The sequence below is a fragment of the Acinonyx jubatus genome, chromosome E4 (assembly GCF_027475565.1).
Source record: "Acinonyx jubatus isolate Ajub_Pintada_27869175 chromosome E4, VMU_Ajub_asm_v1.0, whole genome shotgun sequence".
NCBI classification, from domain to species: domain Eukaryota; kingdom Metazoa; phylum Chordata; class Mammalia; order Carnivora; family Felidae; genus Acinonyx; species Acinonyx jubatus.
This window is the reverse complement of record NC_069395.1, coordinates 61,766,477-61,780,849: the sequence shown is the minus strand read 5'-3', so window position 1 is coordinate 61,780,849 and position 14,373 is coordinate 61,766,477. Positions and strand designations below refer to the sequence as shown.

Below are 14,373 nucleotides of genomic sequence, written 5' to 3'. Positions count from 1 at the left end.
AGTAGAGCTACGAAGACCTGAGCTCAGGTCCCAGAATTGCCACATTTGTCCAAGTGCCCTTGTGTCGTCAGTCACTTCCCCTCTCTTAGCTGCAGTTTTATCGTCTGTGCAGTTGGGATTTTTGATAAAACCTACTTACAGGGAGTTCAGTGAAGTATGTAAAGCACTCAGCATAGTAATTGCCTGAGATCTGTGCCCTCAACAAATGGTTATTCCCTTATTGGAAGTGATACTAGAAACTTCATTCCCGTGATATGTCAAAAATAAATGTAAAAAAAAATATGTAACTGAGAAGTATTAATTCATTATAATGTATTCAATCAGAGCTAACATCCAGTAGGAACTTTCTCGTGCCATTTTACAAATGTGGAAACTGAAATATGTAGACCAAGGTCATAAAACTAGCACCTTGTGGAGCCAGAATGTGAACCGTAAGCAGCCCTGTTTTCTTAATTCATTCTCTTACTCAGTATGCTATACCACCTCTCCAGAAATGAGTTAATTTATACAAATGGCAAATAAAACAATCACAAATGAAATGTTACCTTTGTCAGAAACATAAATAGAATATTTCTGTAGACAGGGAAATCCACCTATCCGTTTATTAATGTTAAAATCGTCCCTTTATGGCGTGCCTATTCCTGAAAGCTCTTAAAGCATTTCTTGCATTTCAGTGTTCTGTTTCCTTCCTTGATCTTACAGAACTGTAATTCTGGTTTCCGTTTCATAAGATGCTTAATTTACTTACTGAAAACAAGTGATACTTATGCGAGGCAGTGTTCTGGTGTTCTGATTACCAGGAATGGTTCTGGTGACCATGAACGTTTATATAAGACTCCCTCTTCCCTTCCCCATCCCCTCAACCCATCCCAAGTGAAATTGATATATAGCCCAGTATGTACCTGCCTTGGAGAGAATCTCCGACACAGGGCATGAGAACCTCTTCACAGAATCTAAGTGTGTGTGTCAGTGAAGGTGGGAGGGGCTCTGGTACTTCCTTCCTGCTGAGAAGCATGAGCAGTTAGTAGAGTCTTGAAAGGGACTTCAAGGATCCAGCAGGTTTTGGAAGCCTTAGGCTTCATTGTGTGCAAGTCACTGTATACTTACTGCTTTAACCTATTGTGGAAGTCGTTATCTGTAGCCTGTTTGAAATATTCATCAGTTTTTAGCCTGTAAATCTGATACTTAAGATAGTGTTTTGAATCATTTGTAACACAGTTTTGGTGATAGCCTTCCATTCCTTAGTTGTCATTCCAGTCTCAAAATTAAGATTTGACTTATTTTTTTTTGTGAGGGAACATAATTTTTTTTCTGTACTCCCTAGGTCTTGCCTGGATTGCCCTCAAGTTACCATTCTATGTCCATAAGTCTGTAGAGCCATTTCATGAATTAAATTCCATTTCACATTTGACTATGAAAGTTCAGAGAGTACTTGCCTTAAGGCCAGATCTAGACATGTGCAGGTCTAGGCTCAGACTAAAGGCTGAGTGATTTCTAGCTTCTTCTGGAAACTGCGAAGTGTTGTAAAAAGAAGTCTAGAGCTTTGGGTTTGTTTTTGAAATCCTTGAAGACACGACCTGGCAGATTTAATGTTCCTTGAGACTCTGGAACCAGTCCGCATCCTAGAATCACGTAGAGGGCCAGAGAACAACTTAGGAATAGATCTTTAGACTCCTGCTCCAGAGACAGAAGCAGAGCCAGCCTCAGTGTGGTAGCCGTGAGGCCCACGTGTATCCAGCCGCAGAAAATGTTAAGCTCCAAGTATTTATTTTAGTGCCATCGTTAGTATTTAATAAGTAGAGAAAATTATACTACGTTTACAGTAATGATAAGATGTAGTTAAAAGGGGTACCTAGAGACTTTTCATTCTATATCTGAGGACATTTAATAAATGATAATATAGCAATGTGAGTTTTAAATACGGCTTCTTATGACAAGATAATGTAACTAAATAGAATTCTCTCTTGTCTAAATAGGCTATTTCGTTCCCTTATTTTCCTCCTTTAGGAAGGCACATCTTCATCAGGAAACAAACGCTGGGTTTCACAGTGGGCTAGTTTGGCTGCAAACCACACAAGACATGATCAAGAAGAAAGGATGATGGAATTATCTGCACCTGTTCCTTTAGAGAATGGTATTTTCTTCCTCTTGGTCTCTTTCTTGTGAATCAGCTTTGTAAAAAACAAGCTAAATCTATATAGTGAGAAGTAAATTAAACCTAAATAAACAAATCACATATTCTCATGCTTATTTTACATATATGATTTTATTTGCACTAATAATGCAGGTATCATTAAAATAAAACCCTAACTGAAGAGGAGAGGTAATTTGTAGATGAAATATATATATATATATATGTGTATATATATATTTTTTTTTATATATGACATGTAAAAATGAAAATTTTAAATTGTCTAAATTACAGTTCTAAATTACAGCATTCATTAATACAACAAATATTTAAATGCTACTTTGTGCATTTAAAAAACATTCAATACAGTTCAATAAAAAAGAATACACACTTAATTTACTTAATGTATCTTTTGCAAGTCTGTGTAATGTGATTTTTATTACCTTCTAGTAATATTTCTGTGAACTAAGTTTCCTTAAAACAAAAATGAAATTTTATGCCTAATGATTTTATTTTAGATTCAGTTAATTACATTCTTAATTTAAAAACCCTCAAGGAGAATTTGCATGTGACTTTTTATGTGTATTCTTAATTTTGTTATTGTTGAAAACAAATGAAAATTTATTTTGCCCCTGGCTTATGGCACCCCAAAAATCTGGTTTAGGAATTTTGTAAACATTACTCAGCAAGGATTTGAGCAGGGTACTAGAAAAGGTATATCGTTTACTTACTATAGAAATTAGAAGTAATTGATAGTATTCCCAAAAATCAAAGACTGAATGATCTGCAGATTGATTAAGATAAACTGGTCACTTTTCAGGGAAACAAGGCACCCAAACAGAGAGGGTCAGAGGGGCTAGATAAACTTACCAAAGAACCCATTATAAAATTAGTAAGCATTAGCTGTAGAAGGCAAAATTCTACCCTTGTTACAAAATAAAACAAACTGCCTGGCCCTCATTATCTCATTTCTGTTTTATCATATTCTTTTTTTTTTAATGTTTTTTTTATTTTTGAGAGGCAGAGTGCAAGCCGGGGAGGGGCAGGGAGGGAGACACAGGATCAGAAGCAGGCGCCAGACTCTGAGCTGTCAGCACAGAGCCTGATGCGGGACTCAAACTCACGAACCGTGAGATCATGACCTGAGCCAAAGTCGGATGCTCAACCGACTGAGCCACCCAGGTGCTCCTATTTCATCATATTCTAAATTATTTAGCTGATAAATCCACTTAAATCTTAACATATTCTTGTTACACATTCATCTTATGTGTGTTAGGAGCAGGACAGTGTGAGAAATGCTAGAAAAATAAAAAAAAGATAAAACGGTTCTTACATTTTAGCACTTCAAGTAGTATCAAGGAGCCAAGACATACTATGGTAACTTAACAATAATTGCTACAGTTGAATCAGTAAGGTTAGTAGCTATTTTCCTGCATCATACCATTACATTGCTGTGGAATTTAAATGTTAAACTTTCAGCATTATAAGGGGAAAAAAGACAGAAGCTGTGTCTTAGTATCTTGTCTCCGCTTATCTCCCAAAGATTAGAATGCTTTATATGTTAATTTATATTTCCCTTTGTCAGAAATGTCCTGACGCATTCTCAATTTCTCTAACATGGAAACATCAAAGTATGTATTTTCTCTTTGGCTTCTACTTAATTGTAAAAAGAGAAAGTGATCATGTGTTTGTATATGAGGCGTTAATATGCCAGAAGACCATAATTTAAAAATCCCTCAGTGTTTAAAATTATGACAAGTCCTGTGATCTTGTTTCACATTTACATTTTTTAAAATTCTTTTAATTGGTGTTAAATTTTTTTTTTTTTTTTAGAAAACCTAATAAAGGTTTGCATTTTCCGTTTTACTTAGGAAATCCAAACTTGTCATTCTTTCAGATAGATAACAGTGCGCATTAAAAGCTAAATATATTATTCTTATATAATTGGAAGTGTTTATTTAGGCCTTCTCTGTGCAATTCTGTAAAACAGCTTCTTGAGCAAAATTTCATGGGTGGAATACACCACAAAAGCAAAAATGAACACAGTGACCTTCCCTGCCGTAAAATACATTGAAAGAAAAAGAGAGCAGCGGATGTAGGAGTAAGATCAGATGACCCCAGTTTTCATCTCCTAAAACTGCCTTTCTTGACTCCCCTGTTAGTAATCTGCCTGTTTTATGTCTTGGCACCGTACTTGCTTTTGAAACTACTCTGTTACCATGTTGGTATGTTTATTCAGAGTTTTCTTGTACATGAAGCCATTTCTTAACTTACACGGCAAAATCTAATTAATAGGATACTCTGTATTTGTACCTTTTTGCCCTAACACATTTATTCTTTGTGGTTTTATTTTATAGATACAGACATCAGTGAGTCTGGCATTTCAATGAGAAGTACTGGCTCAGCAACGTCCTTGGTCAGTCAGGGAGAGAGGAGGAGACGCACCCTTCCTCAGCTTCCCAGTGAAGAAAAGTCCAAGATTATAACACAGAGGTCAGAGATAGGAGAAAAACAAGACACGGAACTTCAGGAGAAAGAAGCACCCACACAGGTATACCAGAAAGATAAACAGGATGCCGACAGAGCCCTGAGCAAGATGAACAGGGCAGTGAATGGTGAGGCTGTTAAAACTGGCGGAGACAATAAAACCTTGCTTCACTTGGGCAGCTCTTCTGGGAAGGACAAAAGTGAAACTGATAAGGAAACTTCTTTGGTGAAGCAAACATTAGCTAAAATTCAGCAACAAGAACAGAAAGAACAGGCGCAGTGGACGCCTACCAAGTTGTCTTCTTCAAAAAATGTTTCGGGTCAGATAGATAGGTGCCGGGAGGAATCTTTTAAACAGGAGTCACAACCTCAAGAAAAAATTCCAGGACACTCTACAAGCAAAGGAGAAAGGGTGATACAAAATGAGGGCAAGCGAAGAAAAGCTGAGGAGGTTCTGAAAGGTCAGTCTTCAAAGGGCGGAGACAAGAAGGAATCCTCCAAGTCCTTAGTGCGACAAGGAAGCTTCACTATAGAAAAACCTAGCCCAAACATACCCATAGAACTTATCCCCCACATAAATAAGCAGACATCATCTACACCCCCTTCTTTAGCGTTGACAGCTGCCAGCAGAATACGAGAAAGAAGTGACTCTATGGATACTGATTCTAGTATGGACACAACCCTTATTCTAAAAGACACAGAAGCAGTAATGGCTTTTCTAGAAGCCAAACTGCGTGAAGATAATAAAACTGATGAAGGCCCAGATACTCCCAGTTATAATAGAGACAACTCTATTTCACCAGAATCTGATGTGGACACAGCTAGTACAATCAGTCTGGTTACTGGAGAGACTGAAAGAAAGTCAACCCAAAAGCGAAAGAGTTTCACTAGTCTCTATAAAGACAGATGTTCCACAGGTTCTCCTTCCAAAGATGTCACAAAATCGTCCTCTTCAGGTGGTAGGGAGAAAATTGAGAAGAAAACAAAAAGTCGTTCCACAGATGTAGGTTCAAGAGCAGATGGTCGCAAATTTGTACAGTCCAGTGGAAGAATGAGACAGCCTTCTGTAGACCTAACAGACGACGACCAGACCTCTAGTGTACCTCATTCTGCGATCTCTGATATTATGTCCTCTGATCAGGAAACTTACTCGTGTAAACCTCATGGAAGGACTCCACTTACCTCAACTGATGAGCATGCACATTCCAAACTGGAAGGAGGCAAAGTGACTAAATCTAAGACTTCTCCCGTCACACCTGGATCATCCAGTAAGTCAACCACTCTTCCGCGGCCACGACCCACCAGGACTTCCCTCTTGCGCAGAGCACGGCTTGGCGAAGTGTCCGACAGTGAACTGGCTGATGCTGACAAAGCATCTGTTGCCTCTGAAGTGTCCACCACCAGTTCCACGTCCAAGCCCCCCACAGGAAGGCGTAACATCTCTCGGATTGATTTATTGGCTCAGCCCCGTCGAACAAGGCTTGGCTCATTGTCGGCTCGCAGTGACTCTGAAGCAACCATCTCTAGAGGTAGTGCCTCGTCACGGACTGCAGAGGCCATCATTAGAAGCGGAGCCAGACTAGTACCTTCAGATAAATTTTCTCCTAGAATTAGAGCTAACAGTATCTCTCGACTATCAGACTCCAAGGTCAAAAGTATGACCTCAGCACATGGCTCTCCTTCAGGTAATTGGATCCAGACTTTTTATAATATTAGCATATTTCTTTTATGTTTTGGGACTCCTTTCTTTTTTTTTTTTTTTTTAAATAAGTGTCTAGTATTACTTCTAAAAATATTCAACAGAGAGGTTATGCTATAAGAGGGTATTTTCTCCTATAAAAATTATTTTTGTTAGCTTAGTAAATGGAAAATTCAGACATTACACACCCTTCCAGTTAATGACCTAGAGCAAAATAGTGATTTCAAAATTAGAAGTATATGGAACCTATTTAGGAGTTTTAGTTGCCTGCTTGGCGAGGCATCTGGACCCGTGTGTCAGAATTAGAGGAGGAATGGTATCTGGTTTAAATAATAGGAATAACATTGAACTGCTAAAAGTGTGTGGCTGATTCTTAAATATCCTCACGTGATTCAAAGCCCTTAACCTGAAGAAAAGCAGTATACCTTTTATTATTCCTTTCAGGGCTAAGTGAAATTGCCGTTTTACCCTTTCTTTCCCATTTATTTAGAAATGTCTCATATACTTTTTTTTTTAAATTTTTTTTTTTAACGTTTATTTATTTTTGAGACAGAGAGAGACAGAGCATGAACGGGGGAGGGTGAGAGAGAGAGGGAGACACAGAATCGGAAACAGGCTCTAGGCTCTGAGTGGTCAGCACAGAGCCCGAGGCGGAGCTCGAACTTACGGACCGCGAGATCATGACCCGAGCCGAAGTCGGACGCTTAAGCGCCTGAGCCACCCAGGCGCCCCTCATACACTTTTTTAAGGTTCAATCTGTTTGTGGTTGGGGCAGGTGAAGACTAATCCATGGTTTATTTCAGTGGAAGAAGATGGATCCATGAGATAATCACTAAGCACATATGGGTCACACTGGGCTATAGACATGTAACTGGTTGTGAGCATTATCTCCTGAAGCCCTGTGCGATCATTGAGCTACAGTAATTAGCAGTCATCGAATGTAACAGTTCCAAAAGTTACTTCCTCCCCACGGAATTTAACTGCCTCTAGTATATTTGTCTGTACCTTCGTATTCAGAGCTGCAGCCAGTGAGAGTATGTGCATGGCCAGAGATGTGACCCAGATACTTGTATGTCTCCTGTGAGCACGGTATCATTACTTCATAATCGGCCTCACCCCTGGGTGTGGCTGGAAGGGCCAGTGTGGGGAAGCCTGCTGTTAAAAGACTTAAAAATTTCTTGTCGGCAAGCATCCAAGTGAGCTGAGTCTTGGGGGGAGAGTGAGGGGAAGGTTGGTCTGCAGTCTATGTTCGTAGTTTGGAATCTACCTCTCTGTAGCCTACAAGACCCCGAACAATGCTCCTTATTTTATTTTTTCACTTTTTATTCCTCCTCTCTCCTTCCCACTGCTGCTTGCCTCCCCTGCACTCACATCTCCCTCCCTCCCGGTCAGTGGCTGTGGTGATGATGGTCAGAACTGTGGTAGGAACAGTCGTAGGCTGAAGATAGGTAACATACAATCACGATTCCAAAAGAATGGACAGTGATTCCCTTATTAGCGCCATCTTCCTTGCTTCTGCGCTTCAGGCTTTCACTGGTGGTTCATGCAGTCGTTGCAGGTGTTTTAAAACTGACTGCTGTCTTCTGGTTTATGTTTACCTATCGTTTTCCTGTCGTTCCTTATGGCCCTACCTCTTCAATTCACATTTCCTTTGTGCTGCATTCTGTGACGCGTAGCGCGATCAGATCTCTTCTGCCACGTTGCCTGTTTGCTCACCCGTCTCTGTTTAGCACAAGAGAAGTGTTACACTTTTCTCCTGTCTTACCATGAGCCGTAACGCAAGCTGTGTGTCCCCGAGTAGCGTGGAGCAGTTCCTTCTGTACTGGTCATCTGGTCCTTAACACGAGTGCTGTGGTTCTGCTCCTCAGTGCGTAACAGGAGGGGCTTACGTGAGATGCAAGCCAAGTACCATTACTTAAGCACGTCTAAAAAACCACTATAAGATGCCATGTCTAAAGATAAACTTTGTTTTCTGCCTTGAATCCAGAACTTGGTAAACATGCAGTTTTCTGTATGCAAAAAGTACCTTGAATTCAGTTTAATGAAATCCCCTAGGATACATTGAGGTATGTGATGTGGACCTTCTTCATACATAACAGCAGTGTATTAAATAATTCAAACCATGGCATTCAAAGGCTGGAAGGGTTATTCACTTCAGGTAACTAAGGGCAAGATATGAAATCATGTGCCCTGTTCACACAGCTATGGCAGGAGAAGAAGTCAAGGCCTTTTTCCTTCCCAGCCTCTGGCTTCTTCCACGTCTAGTCTGGCTCTCAGAAATAGTCTTTATCTGCTTGCTTGCAAGCTGCCAGGGGATGGCTGGAATCTACTGGATTATTTTCAGGAGTATATACAAGGCCACTGTACTGTGTATTTGATATATTGTGCACTGTAATCTGTGTAATCCTGATTTATTGAGTTCATGTTCTGTGTTCCACTTTGTGATCCAGGATTGTTAATGCACATTCTCTCAAGATACACATTTATATCTTATTACATCTTATCTGGAAGGACAAAGCTAGGATCTTTTAGTCAGTGATAAGGTATTAAAACAGTTACATTGGGTAAGTAATAAAACAGCAGTAAGAAAAACAGACACTTTTTGGTCTAGTGGCTAATTGGGGTGTCTTTGATGTCATGACATTTCTATTTAAGAAAATTATAATATCTTGAATGGAAAAAGAAAATAAAAAGTCTTAGCTTTTGAAATACAATTGAAAAGAATGTAAAATCATACTGGTCAGTGTTGTATCAACTGTAAACTTTAAAGGATTTAGAAATATCTGAACCCAGAGCCTGTGATATGTCCAGATTGGCATATGTGAAAATAATTCTGTGATGTTTCAAATTTCATATTTTAGGCCATGTCTTAAAAAGTTTTTCAAAGAAATGTATATGATAAAAACATAAGAATGGAAATATCTGATTGGAAAACAGAGTAAAAGTTCTTTTATGCTTCTTTAATTCTGATGTAATTTGCTTTTAGGAAAGTTTAGTCCCCACTGTCCCCACCTCAGTTCCTTCAGTGATCCTTCAACATCAAGTTACAGTAAAATATCCAGATTTATTTTGATAAGATGCTTTTAAAACTAAGTGTGCGGAGTTATCAAAGTAAAGCAGTTGGTTTGCATTATGTTTTAGGTGCACATTCTAAAAAATAGCATCATTTTAACATCCTTAGAATTTTTTTTAGACTGATTTCTCATTTTTATTCTAAACCTCAAACTTTATAGATGGTAGGGATGAAATGTTAGGCATGCATGGCTTCAGTTCTTTCTTCCTCCAGGTCAAAGAGCAATATAGCACATTGTCAGGGATCTTTTCCCCAAATGATCTTATTGCTACGTGCTTATAAACATACGTGTAAAATATGTTTGTGGTTCCGTTTCCCACAAAGATATTGTGATAGAAAGTGTGAAAATGCAGTGTTTGTTTCCTGAAATGTGTTTGTTAAGTCTGTAGTTGTGATTGCGTTTTAAGGCCAACAAAGCTTTGGTTAACAGTAAGAAATCTGAGCATTCACAAATGAATAATGCTAAGAACTCTTTCTCCCTTTTTAAATTCTGGATGGTATGTTTCCATAGTGAATATAGTAGTTGATTATTTCCACAAGAGGAAGTGCTGCATAATTTCATAACTAAAATAATTTTCAGGTTAGCTGTAAAATTAATTAAGCTGATCTTAGAGCTGATTTTAATCTATGTCCTATACAGCCCTTCACCGACCAAGGAGCCTCTTAGGGATTGGCATTTGAAATAGCTTCTATATCAATGTTCAATTTAATGATTTATCAGAAATGCCTTTTTATACCAGTATATTAAATAAGCCTAATGCTATACAATTAAATTTAATTCTTTATAGAATTTTACCCAAACAAAATAAAATTCAAGAAGAAGAAGTAACATTTTTCTTGATGGGTAGAAATCACAAAAATTACCATCCTATGAGAAATTGAGGCTGTTTTATAAAGAATTAGCCTAACTGGAATTGTTTTTTGTTTTTTGTTTTTTTTAAATAAAGATTTTCTGGGGTACCTGGGTGGCTCAGTCAGTTAAGCTTCTAACTGTTGATTCTGACTCAGGTCATGATCTCATGATCATGAGATGGAGCCCCTTGTTGGGCTCTGTGCTGACAGTGTGGAGCCTGCTTGGGATTCTCTCTCCCTCTCCTTCTCTCTGCCCCTTCCCTCCCCTGCTTACTTGCTCATTCTCTCTCAAAATAATAAATAAAATAAGTAGGCATTAGCAAAAGTTAAAACCATTTGAACTTTAAGTTTACTCTGCAACAACTAGCAGATGGTAGGGATTTTTTTTTTTTTTCAGATAAACTGTGTTGCTGCTGTAGTTTAGAAGCAAAGATTAAGAAAGCAAAAGGTATTGAAAGAAGTTCTTTGAGAAATAACAGGTCCTGGCATGAAATCCCCTTTCCTGGTCTCTTGGCCCCCAAGTAGTGATCTACTCTTCACTGTTAATGAACAGAGTGGTGTCCAGACATAACTGAGCCCTGCTTCCTAGCACGCCCTGGAGGATAAGTTTTCCAGTGGTAAAGATAACCCTTAATCAGTTGAAGAGTTATTAATCCTATTTTCATTCCTCTGCTGTACCCTATTTTTTTTCTCTCTCTCATTTTGCCCTCAATTTTAACAGAACAGACCTAAAAATGTTACCTTTCAGTTTTGAAAAATATGCTCTGTCCTTATGGTTGCTTTTCTTTGTCAAGATATTACTGAACTTCACTATTCTTACCAGATAGTAAAGTAGACCTGTAAAACTAAGTGGGAGCTTTATGAATGTCATTTGAAAAAGAAATTTTCCTCTTTTATTCCTCAAATATGTAATTATTTTCTGATCTTGAGACTGAAACTATTACAAGTTATTTCTAACGTGACTCTACTTACTGACACCTGACTGTCAACTGACAATCAGCACTTGGTTCTCAGTTTCCCATTCTGCCCTCCTGTATTGTCCCACTCTTGAAATATACCAGGCATTGATGCTATTCTTTCTAAGTTACCTCTGAGTTAACTGAGCTCCATCATACCTACTTAGTTTACCATCTCCTACAGTTGATTGAAACTCTTTGTTAGTGGTTTTGTTTTCACTCCAAACAATTTTCCGTTGTAAGTATGGTTTCCATAGTTCCCAAATCAAAAATCAGGAAATTCAGTCTAACAAATGATCTTTTTATTATTTCTGAACTTGTTTTCTACGAATAATATTCTAAGGTACCAAAACAAACAAACATCTAACGCTTAGTGAAATGCCTTTGTTAAAATATAGCTATTTTGCAGTATTTTTAGTGTTTTGCTCTTATTCCTAAACTTTTTCTAAAATTGTTTTCAAGTCTTAGGGGTCAGTTCAATTCATAGGATTTTTCAGATGTCTAAAATTTAGTAATTTTCCACTATGGTAAAAGTAGTTTTATGTTAATGAATGATCTTGGTAAAACCAGAAACAGTACTGACTACCACCTTCAAAAGGCACTGTGAATAATTACCTAGAGTTCTATACATGTGTTTGCATACACTTTTACAAAAAGCCGTGGAGTTTCTGCTTATCTTCTTGTACCCATGAATCTTGTTCCAAGCTCCAGGAGCTTCAAAGGGGAGTGTGAATCAGGACAAATGGGTAGGCTCTGACTTAGGGCGTATTCCTGATTACAGATTTCTCTGCTTCTTAAACCAACTCTTTGGCAATATATACGAGTCAGTTTTGTCTGACAGCCACCTGAGACTTACAGAGTCCCAGACAAAAATGGGGTCTGGGGAGGAAAAGACATGAGTGCATAAAATCCTAGTGAGGTAGGATGAAGGAATTCCAGACTTCACCACGATGCAGCCTCGGGTCAGTTTCTGTTTTAAAAGAAGGAGAGAGAGAGAGAAAGAAAGAAAAACAAAACTCTTCTGATATTAATAGCAACTGGAATTTATATAGCAGGTGCTAAGTTTTTGTCCCTGTACCCACCAAAAACATCTGCTTTTCACTAGGTTTTCCCTAATTTGAGAAAAGCAAATGGCCAGTAGCTAGGAATTCACTTACTTTTTCAAAAATATTCATTAAACATTTGCTAGCCAGACACTCTGCAGAGTCCTAGGTATGCAGTAGTAGATTCCTGCCCTTGTGAAGCTTGCTGTAAATCAGCCATCATTGCCCTGTTTTTGACCTCTGTATATGCCTCACAAATTATTTGTGTGTTTGGTTCTCGCATTAACAGTACTAGTGAAATTAATTTGTCTTCTGATTTTTCAGATGTGTCAACAACACCATCTTTTAAATGTCTTTCCTAACCTCAAACACGAAAGTGGTTGCCACTTTCTTTACTGTGAATATTCACAGTATCTCCTGTGCCTTAAATGTCAGTGGTTGTGAGAATAGCTTTGTAGAGCTTCGCTCCTTGTAGGTCTTACGCCATTGTCTAATTTCACTGTATGCTTTCAGTGTCAAAGCAGCCGCGAGTTGTACTGAAGATGCTTTGTTGTGTTTTTACCATGTAAAAGATTTTTTCCAATCATAGCATAACAGGATGTTGAATGACAGAGGTAATGTTTTTTTTCTGCCATAAAAGCATAATTTCCACAGCAGGAATTATGCACATTTGTATGTTGGGAAAAGAGGGTTTACCATATCCATGTTGCAAGTCCATGTGGCATGAGGAAATCTTTTCCCTTATTTCTGTTGTTGTTGTTACTGTCGTTTTCTAAAACAAAAATCCATGTCGTCACTCGAATGAGAACTATTTGCAATGATAAAGTACCCAAGTTAAACATTTATGGATAGAGCTTGCTTAGTTGTTTATCATTAGTGAATTTTTCATCTGAATGTTTTATTCACCATACTATGGAAAACGTGGTCTTTTGATTGTTTTTAATTCCTCATTGTTTTTAATTCACCGAAGTATATTGTTTCTATCTTTAAGGAGTAGTAGACTTATTTTCGTGAGGTATGTGTATGTCAGTTATTGAAAGTTGTGCTGTGTGTGTCTCATGGTGTTTTTGAAATCATGATTTTTATCTCCTTTAAAAGGTAACATAATAATTCTTTTTTTAATAATTAAACTAATTTAGTAAATTCAAGATGGAGGCGCTTTCCTACTGATTATGCTTCCACCTCAGAAGATGAATTTGGATCAAACCGTAATTCCCCTAAACATACTCGTCTACGTACTTCTCCAGCCCTGAAAACCACTCGGTTGCAGAGCTCTGGGTCAGCAATGCCTACTAGTTCTTCGTTCAAGCACCGGATAAAAGAACAGGAAGACTACATCCGAGATTGGACTGCTCATCGAGAAGAGATAGCCAGGTTGGTTCTAAATGGATTATCTTTAAGAGCTGGAATTTCGTGTCCGTGTTTCAACTCGATAGCAAAAGCGTAGCTTTTATTCGATTTGTACAGATTATCCAAGGAGTGAAATCCTCAGGTAGCTGTGCACGCACTTCCATCCAGAGTGTTGCTCTCCATCCAGTTTCTCTGGGTTTGTGTGTTTAGTGCCAGTGCTACTAACATCTTGTAGAACTAATTTATTTTGCTTGCAACCCCCTTTCTTGTTTCTAGTAGAGATGCCGATGAGTTAATACCACTTTTGAAAGGTGGTATTGGCTCTACACCATTAAGAATTGTGCAGCTAAATTTTTGAGTACTTTTCCTTTTACCTTCCACTTCCAAAGAGGTAATAGTATAGTTGTTGGAGATACATGGCTCTTATTCTCTGGGGAGAATGCAAGGATGTGGATTTTTACTCACACTTTTATGAATTCGTGAGATACAGTTGAACCCTTTATTATTTTGAATATTAAATTTGTTTATTATACCCTTTAGGTTATATGATTAAAAAGTAAAATTCATGCTGCAGATGTGATTTTTAATGAGTACCTTATCATGTTTGAACACTGAGGAGAGGCTGTACTCAAACAGATGCTATTGTAGTTAAAATATGGGTTTTGTTCATTTTGTAAGATAGTATATTTTACTGTGGTATACCGTATGTCACCTAAACGTTTCCCCGTGACACGCTACAGTTGTTTCTGCCTTCAATTTAAGACCCTAACTTCAAGTTTTAC

General features: G+C 38.1%; 1 protein-coding gene across 10 annotated transcripts in view; it reads left to right on the top strand.

Moving 5' to 3' along the window:
* Window positions 1-14,373, top strand: part of CEP170 (centrosomal protein 170) — a 125,331-nt gene that overhangs the window by 89,679 nt on the left and 21,279 nt on the right. For 8 of the 10 annotated variants that reach the window (XM_053209290.1, XM_053209289.1, XM_053209285.1 and 5 more), the window contains 3 exons: window positions 2,008-2,134; window positions 4,489-6,303; window positions 13,381-13,615. In XM_053209290.1, the coding sequence (XP_053065265.1) occupies window positions 2,008-2,134; window positions 4,489-6,303; window positions 13,381-13,615 (2,177 nt within the window). The remainder of the gene's footprint in view (window positions 1-2,007; window positions 2,135-4,488; window positions 6,304-13,380; window positions 13,616-14,373) is intronic. The other 2 variants (XM_053209291.1, XM_053209287.1) reach the window with 1 other exon arrangement.